This window comes from Schistocerca serialis, chromosome 2, assembly GCF_023864345.2.
Source record: "Schistocerca serialis cubense isolate TAMUIC-IGC-003099 chromosome 2, iqSchSeri2.2, whole genome shotgun sequence".
Classification (NCBI taxonomy): domain Eukaryota; kingdom Metazoa; phylum Arthropoda; class Insecta; order Orthoptera; family Acrididae; genus Schistocerca; species Schistocerca serialis.
The window spans coordinates 1,107,622,530-1,107,638,755 of NC_064639.1; the positions used below are offsets into that span (position 1 = coordinate 1,107,622,530).

At 37.8% G+C, this 16,226-nt stretch overlaps 1 protein-coding gene across 4 annotated transcripts in view; it reads right to left on the reverse strand.

The window, feature by feature from the left end:
* Nucleotides 1-16,226, reverse strand: part of LOC126458563 (uncharacterized) — a 169,895-nt gene that overhangs the window by 43,844 nt on the left and 109,825 nt on the right. For all 4 annotated transcript variants that reach the window (XM_050095686.1, XM_050095684.1, XM_050095683.1 and 1 more), the window contains exon 6: nucleotides 13,683-13,804. In XM_050095686.1, coding sequence (XP_049951643.1) covers nucleotides 13,683-13,804 — 122 coding nt within the window. The remainder of the gene's footprint in view (nucleotides 1-13,682; nucleotides 13,805-16,226) is intronic.

Sequence of the window (16,226 nt, forward strand, 5' to 3'; positions counted from 1 at the left end):
AGAGGCCTTCCATTGTCAAGGAGAAGTGCAAGTTCATTTGCATTTTTGTGGTGATGAACACACTGAAGTCCAACACTGCAGGAGTCACAGCTGTGTGCGGCCAGCCACCATGTGGGAGATCGGAGGAAGGACAGGTCTGCACGACCTCGTTGTGATGATGACAGATGCCTGGCCCAATGACTCACTGTGCTTTTATTCACTGCTAGGTCTCCGTACACATTCTAAAAGCACCTATGAATATCTGTGATGCTCTGGCTTGCCACCAAGAGAAACACACTGACAGCCCTCTGCTTGGAATACCCCTCCATTACACATGACATTTTGAAGGCTACATATAGTGCTGCCACCTATTAGACTTTCATGAGATTACAGGGGCTGAAGTGGGAATATTTCACTATGTCAACTGAAAGAACATCATACCTGATGAAATTTTACTGCGTACACTGTGGAAATGTAGTAAGCAATAAACTTTTTTCCCTTTTGTTATTTTGAGGGGAATGTTGGTGAGAAAAAGTTTCGAAAAGATTAGAAACTGTGTCTTAAGTTTATTGGAAGTCATTAAGTGGTCTCATTCTCAAATACTATATGAATATACTCTGGACAATTAGTAGCCGTGAGTTACACTGCCTCAAGATCTGTACACAGTTTTTTAATTTTAATACTTGACTTATTGTGTTAAACATTTAACATAATATTACACCTTTTAATCAGTAGATTAGGAGAGCATTTAAAATTTTTAATTCAATCAATAATCATATGAAATACTGTAAATCAAACATTACTTGCCCCTGGAAGCTATTAGACAGGAAATCTATATCTGAGACTATGTGACTGTTTAATGCAATACTATAAATTATTACAGCTACTCCTGGATTACTCCTACTTGATTTTGTATTTACAAACCTTCATCACATGATCAGATATTCCATTCTCCCTGCCTTCACACTTCACAAATTTCCACTAGACCTAACTCCAACCACCCATTTCTTTACTTTTTTAATTCTCTTACCTACCTATCTGGTAAAGACCTAACATTCTACACTTCCACATGTACAATTCCACTCTCCTGAGTAGCCCCAGCCCAGAGATCCAAATGGGGCACTATTTTACTTCCAGAATATCTTACTGTAGAGCATGCCATTATTCTTAAGCTATAAATTATAGCTGCATGCCCTTGAGGAAAATAGCAGCTGTATTTTTCCCTTTGTTGCAGTTGTTCACAGTACCAACATAGTAAGGCTATGATGGCTTAAACCATCCACTGCTAAATCTCGGATTTTTTGTTCAACCAAAACTAATGATTCCATCATTACCTCCAAAGTAGACAAAGAGGTGAACCATTGTGGTACTAGTCAGGGGGAAATCCCTGCTACTGCTACATTTGCTATTAGGATTCCATCTTTCTGGTTCAAATTGATCTACACTCTCTCCTTAAAAACTTAGGCTTCTTCAAAGGACTCATGTCTGACTCAACAGAGCTTCTTACTTCATTCACACTACATACAAATACTTTCTCGTTCTTCCAAGATTAAAAAACACAACCACCCTGGCCACCCCACAGATGATAGTTGTTTCAACATCAGCAACCCATTAAACAAAAACTTCCCTCTCATATTAAAGACACCACCTTTTCCCTGGATGAGCAATAATCTGTGCCTTTCCCATTCTCAACACAAACTTTGCTAGTGATCATTGATGACATCTCTCTCTATCCAAACATTTCCGTACAGATGGTCTGTCTGCTGCTGAACTTTTATCTTCACCAGCATCCAACACTCACGAGGCATGTAGAGCTTACAGAATGCTAAAAATGTGATCATCATTGATGTTGGAAAAAATTATTCAAATAGCTTGGGGGTACTCTGTCGCATTGTTCAGAAACCAAATACTGGATGGGAACAATATAAAAGAGTTCATCTGTGACTGTTCATTCTTTCTGTTACACTGATGGAGGTAACGTGAATATACAGTTTGCAGTTGGCATGACACACAATGTGTGTAATCCTTGACTATGTAAATTTTCCAATTCAGGAGCTAAAGGAAAGTTTCTCTCAGTGTTTCTAAATAAGGTCACAGTTACTCTTGTCTCTATGACTTCTCTCCTGTTAATCTACACTCTCCCAACAACTTAATAATTTATAAATTAGCTAAATAAGATGCCATTCAAGAAATGGCCATTTTCAGCTTTTAAAATAGACATTGTGTAGTTTTTGTAGTGTGGTTCGTGTCCAGTAATGTTACTTTGCTAAATGTTCTTTATAAAAAGGAATAAAAGACTCCTGAGACCCGTTTTTGATGCCCTCTACACTGACAAATCTTTCGCACATTTGAAATTGTAAAAATTCTCATTGTGACATACTATTAGGATGCTATGTTATGAGTATAGTGAAAAGTATTGTAGTGCAAATAAGCCAACGGAGTTGATTAAGATGGCACTAAGTAAGAGAGCAAAAGAAAGGCCCTCGATTGTGTTATTATGAGACTGTTTCATATGTAGTATGTACTCAAGAAAGGTCGTAAGAGAAATTTTATGCAAAAGATGCTGGTGTTGGCATTATGATAGTGTGAAAATAAATCTCAAGTATATTAACGAAAAAGATCAGTGGTAATGTGGTACATGTGTTAAGAACAAACTGGATAACAATTACAAGGATCTTTGACATTTCAGAAAATAGAAATTAATATATCGAATTTGAAGATTCTCGACGAGATTTGAACTAGCGAAGAAAAAACTGACTCAAAAACTGATCAACACAATATCAGAGTACTGTGTTCAAGTGATTAGAATGTAGTTAGAAATGTGAATAAAATCACAATTGTGAACAAGAATCATGACCCTTGTGCTTCAAAAAAGAAGTTTTGTAATATTGTTCTTATTACCAGCAGATCAAAAGGTAAATTGCAACCGTATCTATCACCAGTAAAATCTACCATCAGTAAAACCTATATACACCTGCAAACAATGCAAAGAAAAGCCCAGAAACTCAAAGTTGTCCATCACCAAGTCCCAAAACAAAATGGAAGGAGATAGGAAATTTTAAGGGAGACCAAAGTCATGTGATGACAGTTCAGTACAATCATCCTGGGCAACAACCTGGGCCAAAATCTATCTTGTTTTTGAAATGAAGACGCACAAACATCACATGTTTAAATTATGTTTACCCTTAGCTAACACAAGTTTTATGCTGAAAAACACTCACAACACCACTTCCAAAACATGCACTTCTGATATTGTGAAAATTGAAAAGGTATAAACAATGTAGCTTGCAACAACATGCAACATCTAATAAACACTCCAAAGAATAAACAATATTGCATAGTACCAAAGGTAGTTGATGTGCCATTTAGACATGATCTTCCAAAGTTGGCCATGTGTCCACAAAGAAATGACTAATAAATCCACAAATCTATAAACTGTGTTCAAAATTCATCATTTTTGCAGTAAATAATGCATCCAAACTTTATAAAGACCATTACACATGAAATTTGTTTCACTTAAACAACCTTGTAACCTTGTTAACTATAAACTGCAAAGAGTGAAACAGCAACTGGCTCTGTAATACCCCTCAGTTCTACCAATTTATTCCCTGTAATAGTGTCACTCCCTGTAATAGTGTCACATTTGATGAAGTTCAATCACTAAGAAGAACTTATTACTTAAAGACAAAAATGAAGTACATCCAAGGTAAAATGCAAATAAGAATAGCACACTTAATACTGTCAATATTAATGGCAAAGACAATGTAAACAATTCTGCAGCAAACAAAAATACCACAGACATGCCTAATTCAGAAAACTGTAAGACATAATCTTGTAGCTACACACACCACAAACTATGTTCACAACCTAAACATTTGTGATAATCATCAAAATATAGCAAAATGCTGGACAATGTGGCAGAGTAATCCCTCCAATTATTACCCATCACTCCAAACTTAAATCCAAATTTATTCACAAAACTTTAAATGCACAATGGCCAAATAAATAATGGAGAGATTAACAACACACTGGTGTATAAATGAGCTTATTAATGAAGTCAGTCACTCTCTATGATCTTTTGCTCTGCCTTCAGCGGAAGAGAAACTTAATGACAAATTTCAACCATCAACTTTCTCCTCCAAATGCGAAAGTACTTTACTTACATCTACCTATATAGGGAGAAATGACTGCCATACTAAAATACGAGACATCAGAGCTCATACGGAATTATTCAAGTGCTCATTTTTTCCAAGCACAACTAGAAAGTGGAACAGTAGAGAAATAGTCCAAATGTGGTTTGATGAAACCTCTGCCAGGCACTTAAATGTGGATTGCAGAGTAGTTATGTAGATATAGATTTAGATGCAATGTCCACCCGCCATGAATCCACCAATATTACAGGCCACTCGGGTGAAATTCCAGAGCAGGGGTTGGCTCGCTCTCAGTTTTTCTTTCACTAGCTGCTATTACCCAAATCTGTCTTCATAAAGATAACTATGACCACCATTGCTGTTTACCTGGAAATTGTCTGGATAGTGGCTGGCATGCTTTCCAAGGTACTCTGCAACTAGAGTGATGGATCTCTTACCTGCACTACATGAACTGGTATAACATTTCCATATAGCGCTTCTATTTGACGAGCACGTGGTTTCCACCACCATTTCCATATAGTGCTTCTATTTGACGAGCATGTGGTTTCCACCACCATAAGTCTTAAATGGAACTCTGTTTGATAATATAATAGCAGTAGTCATGAACAATGAAGCAGTCACACTAGACTTACATTAATATTAATCAGGAACTACCATTGTTTGGCTTTGTGTGCTAATGGACAATTTAATCATATGTTACGGAAATCAAATTTTGTCTTCAGTAAGTATTTGCTGGCTGTAAAGAGAGAGCTGGAAAAAAAATTTAAGTGTACTTGCATGAGTAGGAATAAAATTATGTGTTGATTAATTTCAACAGTAATCATGTATACATATCCTGTAAAGTGACTCCTTCCACATCATTTTGATAAAAGAATCATTCAAAGGATCTATGGAAGGAGGAGATTAGTGTTTAACATCCTGTCAACAGTGAGGTTATTAGAGACGGAGCACAACCTCGGTTTAGGGAAGGATGGGGAAGGAAATCAGCCGTTCCCTTTCACAGGAACCATCAAAGCATTTGCCTGAAGCAATTTAGAGAAATCACGGAAAACCTAAATCAGGACGTCCGGACGCGAGTTTGAACCATCATTCTCCCGAATGCGAGTCCAGTGTTAAAGTATCTATGGAACATGTAACTAACTCACTCTCATGCACTGACAACATTATAACTCTACCTCTACGTCTACTTGATTACCCTGAAATTCACAACTCAGTGCCTGGTAAATGGTTCACCGAACCACTTTCACCTTGTTTCTTTACCATTCCAATTCCTAACAGCATAAGGGGAACAACGTACACTTAAGTCTTTCCGTGCAAGCTCTGATTTCTTTCATTTTATTACAGTGATCATTTCTTTCTATGTAAGTGGGTGCCAACAAAATATTTTCACATCCAGAGGAGAACACTGGAGATTTAAATTTCATGAAATGATCCCTCTGCAACAAAAAGCTCCTTTATTTTAATGACTGCAAACCCAACTCGGATTATCATATCCATGACAATCTCTCTCCTATTTCACAATAATACAAAACAAGATGCCCTTCTTTGAACTTATTCAATGTCCTCCATTAACCCAACCTGTTGAAAATCCCATACTGGACGGCAGCACTGTAGTGGGAAACAGGCAAGCATAGTGTATGCAATCTCGTCAATGGACCTGTTGCATCTTCTAATTGTTCTGCCAATAAAACACAGTATTTGGTTTGCCTTCTCCACAACATTATCCATATGGTCATTCCAGTTTAAGCCGTTCATAATAGTAATTCCTGGATATTTAGTTGAACTGACAGCCTTTAGATTTGTGTGATTTATCTCGTAACTGAAATTTAATGGATTCCTTTTCATACTCATGCGGATAACTTCACTTTTTTTTCATTATTTTGGGTCACTTACCACTTTTCACACCATACAATTATCTTGTCTATGTCATTTTGCAATTGTCTCTGACCTCCTGATAACTTTATAAGATGGTAAATGACAGCATCATCTGCAAACAATCTATGATAATTACTTAGATTGTCTCCTAAATCATTTAGACAGATCATGAACAGCCGAGGGCCAATAACATTTCCTGGGGAACGCCAGATGTCAGTTGCATTTTATTCGATGAGTTTCCATCGATTACTATTAACTGTGACCTAACTCACAGAAAATCATGAATCCAGCCTCACAACTGAGACAATGCACTATAGGCACACAACTTGATTTATTACAAGTGGCATGCAAGGGATAGTATCAAAAGCCTTCTGGAAATATAGAATATGAAATCAATTTGATAGTCCCTGTCCATAGCACTCATTCCTTCATGAAAATTAAGAGCTAATTGTGTTCCACAAGATCAATATTTTCTGAATCCGTGCTGACTATGTGTCAACAGATCATTTTCCTCAAGGTAATTCATAATATTCACACACAGTATATGTTATAAATCCTACTGCGTGCTGAGCAAAACCTGTTTCGAGAATTTATTCTCGTTGTCAAGTGCACTATTTACACATGCATTTTTTGTGATATTACACAAATACACAATGTGAGTAATAGTTTGCATGTGTGGGTTTCTACGTAATGGAGGAGGCACAATACCTGATAACTTCAAAACGATGACTATAGTGCAAGAGGCATGGAACAATACATATGCAAAAACCACACAACATACTTATGTAAACATTTAACAATACCAGAGAAGGAAAGTTGCTATTCACCATATAGCGGAGATGCTGAGTCACAATAGGCACAACAAAAAGATTCACACAATTATAGCTTTCGGCCATTAAGGCCTTTGTCAGCAGTACACACACACACACACGCACACACACACACACACACACACACACGCACGCACGCACGCACGCGCGCACGCACACACGCACGCGCACACACACACACACACACACACACACACACACACAAGATTTTCATTATTTAAATCATTATTTAAGTAATGAATGACAGCTGCAGGCTCTCCAAAAACATTCATTTTGATGTATGGAATTGAGTCAAATGTTTCTACTTCCCAGACAGTTACCAGTTCCAGTTACCTTAGTGGTTTTTATTTGATAATAAACAAGTCCCCCACAAATATTTTGTTGCTTTACATATATCACACATAAAGTGCAAGAGGGTATCTTATACATAACTTTTACAGCTTAAAACATTATTTACCACGTCTTACATTTTCCTGTATTTTACACCATTTTTTAGAAGTCCATTGAAAAGTGTATATGCGAGGTTTCACTGCATATAATCTGGAGGGCAAGAATTATCCTACACAAATGAAGTGCCGTAAGTTTCACAAGCCAAACAGTGTAGCAAAATACTTGTAGTTTCTCCACAACTCTAACAGCCATGCGGAACAAAGAACGGCAAGCAAAGCCAAGTAACTGTAATTTTATTTCCTAATCTACAAAGTACACATGACAAAAAACATACATATAACTTAGAAGCTAATGAATTATCGTACAGAACTGATTCATCATATGTTTCAAAAGACAAACTGTGTAGCAAAATACATGCAGTTTCTCAGCAACACTAGCTGCCACACGGAGCAAGATCGTGAGAGTTTTGGGTGTCTTCACTAGGAACTGTTCACTTTAAAACCTTATATCTTGAAATGTATTGGTTCGGAGCTTTTGTCACAGAATTTTGTAGTCACAAGCGTAAAATCTCTTATCATTTTTCTAAACTAACTTTTTCTCAGCCCAGGATTAACTTGTAACAGAAAGCTTAGATTAGATATGAATGTCTCTTTCATGGTTATCAAAATCTCTGACTGTGACTGTATACTATGGTGCCGATTTGTAAAGAATATTAGTGAAGAGTGGTTCCACACACACGGAACATGTGATTAGTGGTCGAAGCCTGCAGTGGACATAAGTTTGAGGAAGCCATCCGCAACAAGGCGCACAGTACCAATGCCCCCTTAGCCTGTCAAGGAAGCTGGATGCTAAGCCCCAATGTCCACAAAAGGGTTATAACAAAGATCTAATGTTAGAAACCAGAAGAAAGTATGCAGCCACCATGTTCAGAAATTCAAGTACCTGTGTCATAGCTGTTCAGAAAATTATAAATAGATTTATGTATTGTAAGTGGTGGTAGGATATCATATATATAAAAGATATTAAAGTTCTGCAAGTTTTTGGAGCCAGTGGCTTCTCCTCTGGCACAAGGATGGAAGGGGAAGAAATAGGGGTGAAGGAAAAGGATTGGTAAGGTTTTGGAAAAGGGTAGAGTATGGAAAAGTCACCTAGAACCCCGGGTCGGAGACTCACTGGACAGAATGAGAAGTAAAGATTCATTGTTGAAGACTGCACCCGACGAGCTTTGAAAACCTGAGAGCTCAAAGATGGAATACACAGGACAGAGCTTACTGTCAAACAATCATGCATGTGTTAATAATAGCAAAAAGCTAAGTGCATTGTATGTGATAGAAGTGGAAGGGTGGCAGCGAAAACTAGACAGATCAGAAAATGAAAGAGCAGAAAACTAAAAGGAAGTGAAGAAAAGAAGTTACTGTGAAGAAACTCGAGACTGAAGAAATAACATTATATTTTCAAAAATTGTTTATTTTTGTTGATATATTTAAGGATTGTAAGGACTAATCACCTAGTCGACATTACCCCTTAAATGAAATAATATCAAATGCCGACATCAGAATGCAAATGTGTTTAACACATATTTTCTGTCTATTGGAAAGCATAGAAATAGGGCATTACGGCTAACACTTTGGAGACTGGCCACTTAGAAGTATACTAAGCCTAGGAGACTAGCAATTTATGATTTTATTTTAAATGTTACTGGCACTTATGTACTTGATATATCTTCAAGAGTAAGCCATACTAAAAAAGAGCCAAACCTCAAGATTTATTTTTCATATTTATTTTAGTTCTTCGAGAGATTACAAATTTTAAAATAATGATGACAGAAATTATTACTGTCCACCCAAGAAAAAAGTGCATGATGAGTTATTAAGCAATTTCTTCCACTTGAGCTTTCAACATTTCTTGCTCACTCAATAAATGTGACATATTTGTAGCAGATTTACAGCAAACTGCACTCACGAGTACGTGCAGGAAATTATGTCACAGCGACCATATTGGCTCAGCCTTTCACGACTGTAACTGTTACATTTGCTAATGTTTCCTTCAAAATAATTCTAGAAATTGACAAGAGAAGTCAGCACCAGTCAATGGGCAGGTCATTGGACATCCACACATTGTTCTTATACAATATGAGTTCAGTTTTCAAGCAATAGGTGATTCGTGCGTCGAGAAAATCATAGCCCGACCTATACTCGAGTGCAGTCTTTTTAACATAAAATTTTGCCCGAACTTTGCTCCAGCTTGGTCTTCAAATGTGTTAAAAGTATGGTCCCAACTAACAGCACAGCATACATAGTCAGGTCATGAAAGACTCAAAATCAGCAGGCTATAATGAGTTCTCCACCACCACATTGAGAAAGTGCACAAACAATATGTTTAATGCCATGGCTACAGCAGTAAATGATGTAAAAATGAGTCAAGTAGTGTCCCAAACAATCTAAAAATATCACAAGTAACCACAATTTACAATAAAGGTGATAAATCTAAAATTAAAAACAACAGACTAATCTTAACCTTGCCTCCGTTTCCCAAGGTAATTAAGACAGTTATCTATACTAAGCTAATGATGCTTCTGAATCAATACAACCTTGCATTTGAGAATGAGAATAACCAACATCAGTAACATAAGGATGTTTAATTTACAAGATAATAACTGCCACAGATAACAGAGAGTATGATACTGAAGTGTTTCTTAAACATGAAAAGGCATTTGATTGTATCATCATAATACTTGACAAGTTATGGAAACTGGTAATTAAGAGGTACGGGCTATGAATTGATAAAATCACATATGAGTAACAGGAAACAATTTTGTGATGCTTAAAGCATCTATCAAATATCGAAGCCCAGAGGGTCTGTGTTAGGACCCCTTCACGTCTTGATTTACATTAATGAAATAAAAAAACTGTTCTTCCAACTCAAAAAAGCTGCATGCAGACGATATACCAACTCTGTGCAAACATGAAGCTGTGAGAATCTAGAGCTGTTGTCAAATGGAAATGAGCGTTTGGCATCACTGGCCGGGAGGCCCCCTACGGTGCAGGTCCGGCCGCCTCGGTGCAGGTCTTATTACATTCGACGCCACATTGGGCGACCTGCGCACCGGATGGAGATGAAATGATGATGACGACACAACAACCAGTCCCTGAGTGGAGAAAATCCCCAACCCACCCGGGAATCGAACCCAAGCCCCTTAGGACGGTAGTCCGTCACACTGACCATTCATTCAGCTATCGGGGTGGACAGAGCTGTTGTGAAACAGTATTACCAAGGAAATAGTTCAGTATTTCAATGAAAGCCATTCAAATGCAAATTCCAAAAGACTAATAATAGAATTAAATACCAAGAAACGAATACGAGTTTGGAAGAAAATTATCTGATCTTTAAGGAATGGCATAGTTAAAAGGAAAAGTGGGCAAATTTCTTCGGCATCACAGTCCAGAACAATCTCAGATGGGACTTGTATATAGATCCCTTAGCCTGGAAGATATCTAAAAATATATTTGCCATAAATATGATTAGCAAACACTGTAAAGACATGTATGTGTTACAAACTGCATATTGTGCATAGTTCTTATCAAAAGAACCAGGCAGTAGTAAAATGGGTTGCACCAATACAAGCAAATCTAAACACATTACAAACACGCACGAAAAAATTGTCAGAATTATTTGTGATGCCAAATCCGGAGAATCATGTTGTAACCTGTTTCCAAAATAATGAATATAATAGGGGGAAACATTCCACGTGGGAAAAATATATCTAAAAACAAAGATTCTGTAACTTACCAAACGAAATCGTTGGTACGTTGATAGAGACAAAAAACACACAAACACACACACAAATTTCAGCTTCCGCAACCCACGGTTGCTTCATCAGGAAAGAGGGAAGGAGAGGGAAAGAAGAAAAGATGTGGGTTTTAAGGGAGAGGGTAAGGAGCCATTCCAATCCCGGGAGTGGAAAGACTTACCTTGGCGGGGTGGGGGGGGTGGGGGGGGGGGGTGGGGGGGGGACAGGTATACACTCGCACACACACGCACATATCTATCTGCACATATACAGACACAAGCAGACATATTGCTTGTGTCTGTATATGTGCGGATGGATATGTGTGTGACATTTACCATGATCTCCATGTACACAACTCATTCACATTCACAGAAAATGGTTGACATGACCTTCTCTGCTGATGGCGCGACTTCGTATTTCTTCCATGGAGGCGAGGAGGTGTGCTTCTATTTCATAGATCGAGTGGGAAATGATGAACCTACTTTACATTGCCTGTAATAATGCAGCTTAGGAAATCATTGCCTTCCACAGCACAAAGTCCAGAGACACCATAAATCTTGCTCTTTTGTATGCAGGCAAGAGTGACCATGGAACCCAGTGCGAGCACAATTGCTGATACTGCAAACAATCTCAGATGATGGAACGACCTATTGAGATGCGCATCCTTTGTGCAATGTCTGTGGAAGTCCCTCTGAAACTGTTGAAAATCAGTTCCTAGATTCGTGGATGTTCTCTGTACAGGAAGTTGATTGTCTTCCTTCATAATCAGCATCAACCACGTCTTGCGGCCTCGGTCAAATTGTTGGCACCATTTAACTGTGGCTGGATGCAACATTGCATTTGGTCCGTGTAACACCAGAATTTCGTGGGGAACCCGTGTGAAATTTAGCTGTTTTGCCCACAAAAATCCTACTGTCCTGAACCCTTCAACTTTGGAGCACAATTCCAGTTGCAGTGCCATTACACCCACACATTGTGATGCATCTGTTATCCATAAATGTGTCTCCAGGAAACAAGAAACATGCACTTTCTTCTGATAATGCACCATTCTTGTTGTGTAAATTCCTTTCTGAAGTCTCTATGTAAGTAATTTTCAGCAAATTTAAGATGAATAAAAAAGTCACAAACATTAACATTTGTTGTTGTTGTGGTCTTCAGTCCTGAGACTGGTTTGATGCAGCGCTCCATGCTACTCTATCCTGTGAAGCTTCTTCATCTCCCAGTACCTACTGCAGCCTACATCCTTCTGACTCTGCTTAGTGTATTCATCTCTTGGTCTCCCTCTTCAATTTTTACCCTCCACGCTGCCCTCCAATACTAAATCAGTGATCCCTCGATATCTCAGAACATGTCCTACCAACCGATCCCTTCTTCTAGTCAAGTTGTGTCACAAACTCCTCTTCTCCCCAATTCTATTCAATACCTCCTCATTAGTTATGTGATCTACCCATCTAATTTTCAGCATTCTTCTGTAGCACCACATTTCGAAAGCGTCTATTCTCTTCTTGTCTAAACTATTTATCGTCCACGTTTCACATCTATACATGGCTACACTCCATACAAATACTTTCAGAAACGACTTCCTGACATTTAAATCTAAACTCGATGTTAAAAAATTTTTCTTCTTCAGAAACGCTTTCCTTGCCATTGCCAGTCTACATTTTATATTCTCTCTACTTCGACCATCATCAGTTATATTGCTCCCCAAATAGCAGAACTCTTCCTTTTTCATAATATTGTCTTCAAGCACATCGCCCTTGTATAGACCCTCTATATACTGCTTCCACCTTTCTGCTTTCCCTTCTTTGCTTAGAACTGGGTTTCCATCAAAGCTCCTAACATAGTCATTGTAAATTAATAAATGTGAAACATGTAGCAACCTCAAAATTATAATACAACTGCATATACAAGTAAACAGTAGATATAGTAATGTCCTTACACATTAACAAATGTAAATTGTGTTCTCTTTTTCCTGGCCTTTATACAGAATCATCAAGGGGCTGGCATATTCCTTATTGGATTTGGCAATATTACTGGTCGAGGGTGGCCAGATGACCCTCCTGTTGACTCACCTCCCATAGAATTTGAACATACAACTGTTTGCATCTACTGTTGTCCCACATGAAAGTATGCAAACATTTTCTAAATGTTAATGAAACATGTGACTGAACGGGGCATGGAGGGGGTGGGGGCGGGCTAGTGTACCAGCCCAGTATACAGCTAGTCAGATTTGGGAAGGACTCAAAACTGTATTATTACACCTGCATATGTAAGTTACTTTGGTAAACTGTAATTTTTAGATTCTAAACTTCAATACTCTTATTTGGCATATTCAGAAGAAATTGTATTGTTCTACGGATAGCACTGGTTATTTGATGCTGAATAAATATTATTATTATTATTATTAAGGTGCTGTTCTTGACATTGTTGTGTAATTTAAAACTTCATTCCCATATATTAGTTTGCGATGCTTAATTAGTAATTTCTGCTACAGTTTATTTAGCAAGCTGCAATGCTTCTTAGCACATCACAGAATAAGCATTACCACTTTCAACAATATTCCTTACATGAAGATTCAGTTTAAGCATGTTTGGGATGTTTCAGTACTTAGATAGTTTATAAAGTTGCCTGGATACAAAGCATTCACTTGAGAATAGTGATACTTACTGGAAATCCTGTGCTCCCTGTCTCCAACTGATGATCTACGGCTGTTCGCAGTAACCTTGTGAGCTTTAGAAAGAATTCCTCAGCAAAGTCTGTCAGTACATCCAGTGTTTCTCTAGACGTCTCTAAAAAAATCATGTTGCATTATCAGTAATGGTTCATCTACAGTTGTCAATTCTTACAAGAGAAAATAGTCACAAATTGTTAATTCACCTACATCTCATCTCATATTTTTCTTTGTCTCCATTATTACAAATTCACAATAAATTCTATATTTGAAAGCAAGACTAATTTACTGCTTCTCTCATTTTTCTCTCCCTTTTCTATTTCTACAATCCTATTTCTGTGTACTCTCATTTTACAAGTGGTCTCATATTCTTTATTAGTTTCACTACACCATACATGGTTTGGAATCCAGTAAACCACAGTCAAGTGTGCAGAACTGGCCGATGGATGTGCCAAAAGGTGTAATATATGCCTGAAGATCTTCTGGCAAAAGATTGTAATAAACTTCAACAATCTATGATCTTTACAGCTTGCTGTATTTAAGAGAAACTTACTGCCCACATATCCAATGTCATGCATAAGCACTGAATTCTCCTCACACAAAACTTTACAGAGTGGAATCTGCCCTTCCACAATGTTGAATCTGCCCTTCCACAGATTCTTTGAACTCATAACAGTTCCTAGTTATGTACAAATGCTGTGTTATTTCATTCTGAGTTTAGTGTCTCCATTTCATTGGATTTTCATTTAGAACAATGTTTCACTGTTATGTGCTACAAATGCTAGCATCTTAGCTTAGCTACAGCACAGTACGAAGCAAGTGAGATTATATTCTCCTGTTACTCTAAATTCACAGGCAATGGGCAGTAGACTCAGCCGAGGAAATTACACAAATCCACTTGCCGAGGACGGCGCAAAAAAGGGGTGTACACATTTTTAGCAAGAAAATGAAAATGCTTTGCTCAGTCCAAGAGAAAATGTCATCACCTCATACTGGCTACAAGAATGAATCTTTTTTAACCCACAAGCAATTGCATTGTCAGCATTTTGCTCACACAAATTTTAAAACTATCGGCATTTTGTCAACAATGCCTTCAGTGTCCTCATTCGCTCAGTAGCTGGGCTTTGTACATCCCCCAACCCGTGCAAACTGTTGTCAGAGCGCCAGTACATGGGTGTCACTCTCAGATATCATTTGGTTGGGCCAATCATCGCCATGCGGCATTTTCCTCATCGTGTGAGTGTCAATGTAAGTATATATTTTATTAATATAATAGAGGGAAACATTCCACGCGGGAAAAATATATTTAAAAACAAAGATGATGTGTCTTACCATACGAAAGCGCTGGCAGGTCGATAGAAACACAAACAGACACATACATACACACAAGTCTTTCCGCTCCCGGGATTGGAATGACTCCTTACCCTCTCCCTTAAAACCCACTTCCTTTCGTCTTTCCCTCTCCTTCCCTCTTCCTGATGAGGCAACAGTTTGTTGCGAAAGCTTGAATTTTGTGTGTATGTATGTGTCTGTTTGTGTTTCTATCGACCCGCCAGCACTTTCGTATGGTAAGTCACATCATCTTTGTTTTTAAATATATATATTTTGTTACTCATAGTTCTTAAAATATCATTTTATGTGCATTGCTCTTTGTTTATTGTGGTTTTTATTTTATTATTTACTGTAGCTAAGTATCTACGCAATGAGTAAACTAACACTGTCTTGTATTTTTATAGATGGATAGACTATAAGAAAGAATTCTGGCGTGGCTAGAAGAAGATGACCTAGAAGATGTGCAGTAGCGTCTGTTAGAGCCAATAATACCAAAGTGACCTAGACAGTGTATACAGCGTCCACCGTACCAAAACAGAACAGTCATGAGGTAAAAATGTCATCCATCCAGGCACAAGGTCAGTTATTTTACTTAGGCAAAGACAAATAAACGAAGTGGAGTTACAATCCAGAACATTCCAATGTGAGGACAAGATCTCATAATATTGTTATTGGTAGACAAGAGATAAAAGCTGTGGCAAAAGACGCCAAAGATACTGTAGACTGTTTTCTTCTTTTTGTAAGTGAAGAAATGCTGACTGACATAGTAACGTAAATTAATATTCAGATTTTAAAAAATCAAGGTTCGATTTTCAAGAGAGAGGGATTATAAAGAGACCAATGTTATAGAGCTGAAAGCGTTTACTGGCATTTTATACATGGCTGGTACAAAAAAAAATGCATCATTTGAATGTGCAGGAAATGTGGAACAAAGACGGCACAGCTCCTGATATTTTTCGAGCTGTTATGAGCAGTACTAGATTTCTTTTTCTGATGACAACTGCAAGGTTTGACAATATTCAAACCCGCTCAGAGATGTCCAAGAATGACAATATCGCCTCAATTCGTGAAATATTTGATTCGTTTGCCGCAAAATGTCAATCAAATTATCAGGTAGGAGAAAATGTAACAACTGACGTGTTAGAAGCGTTTCGAGGCCACTGTAAATTCCGTATGTACATAGCAAAATAAACTTGCCAAGTATGTAA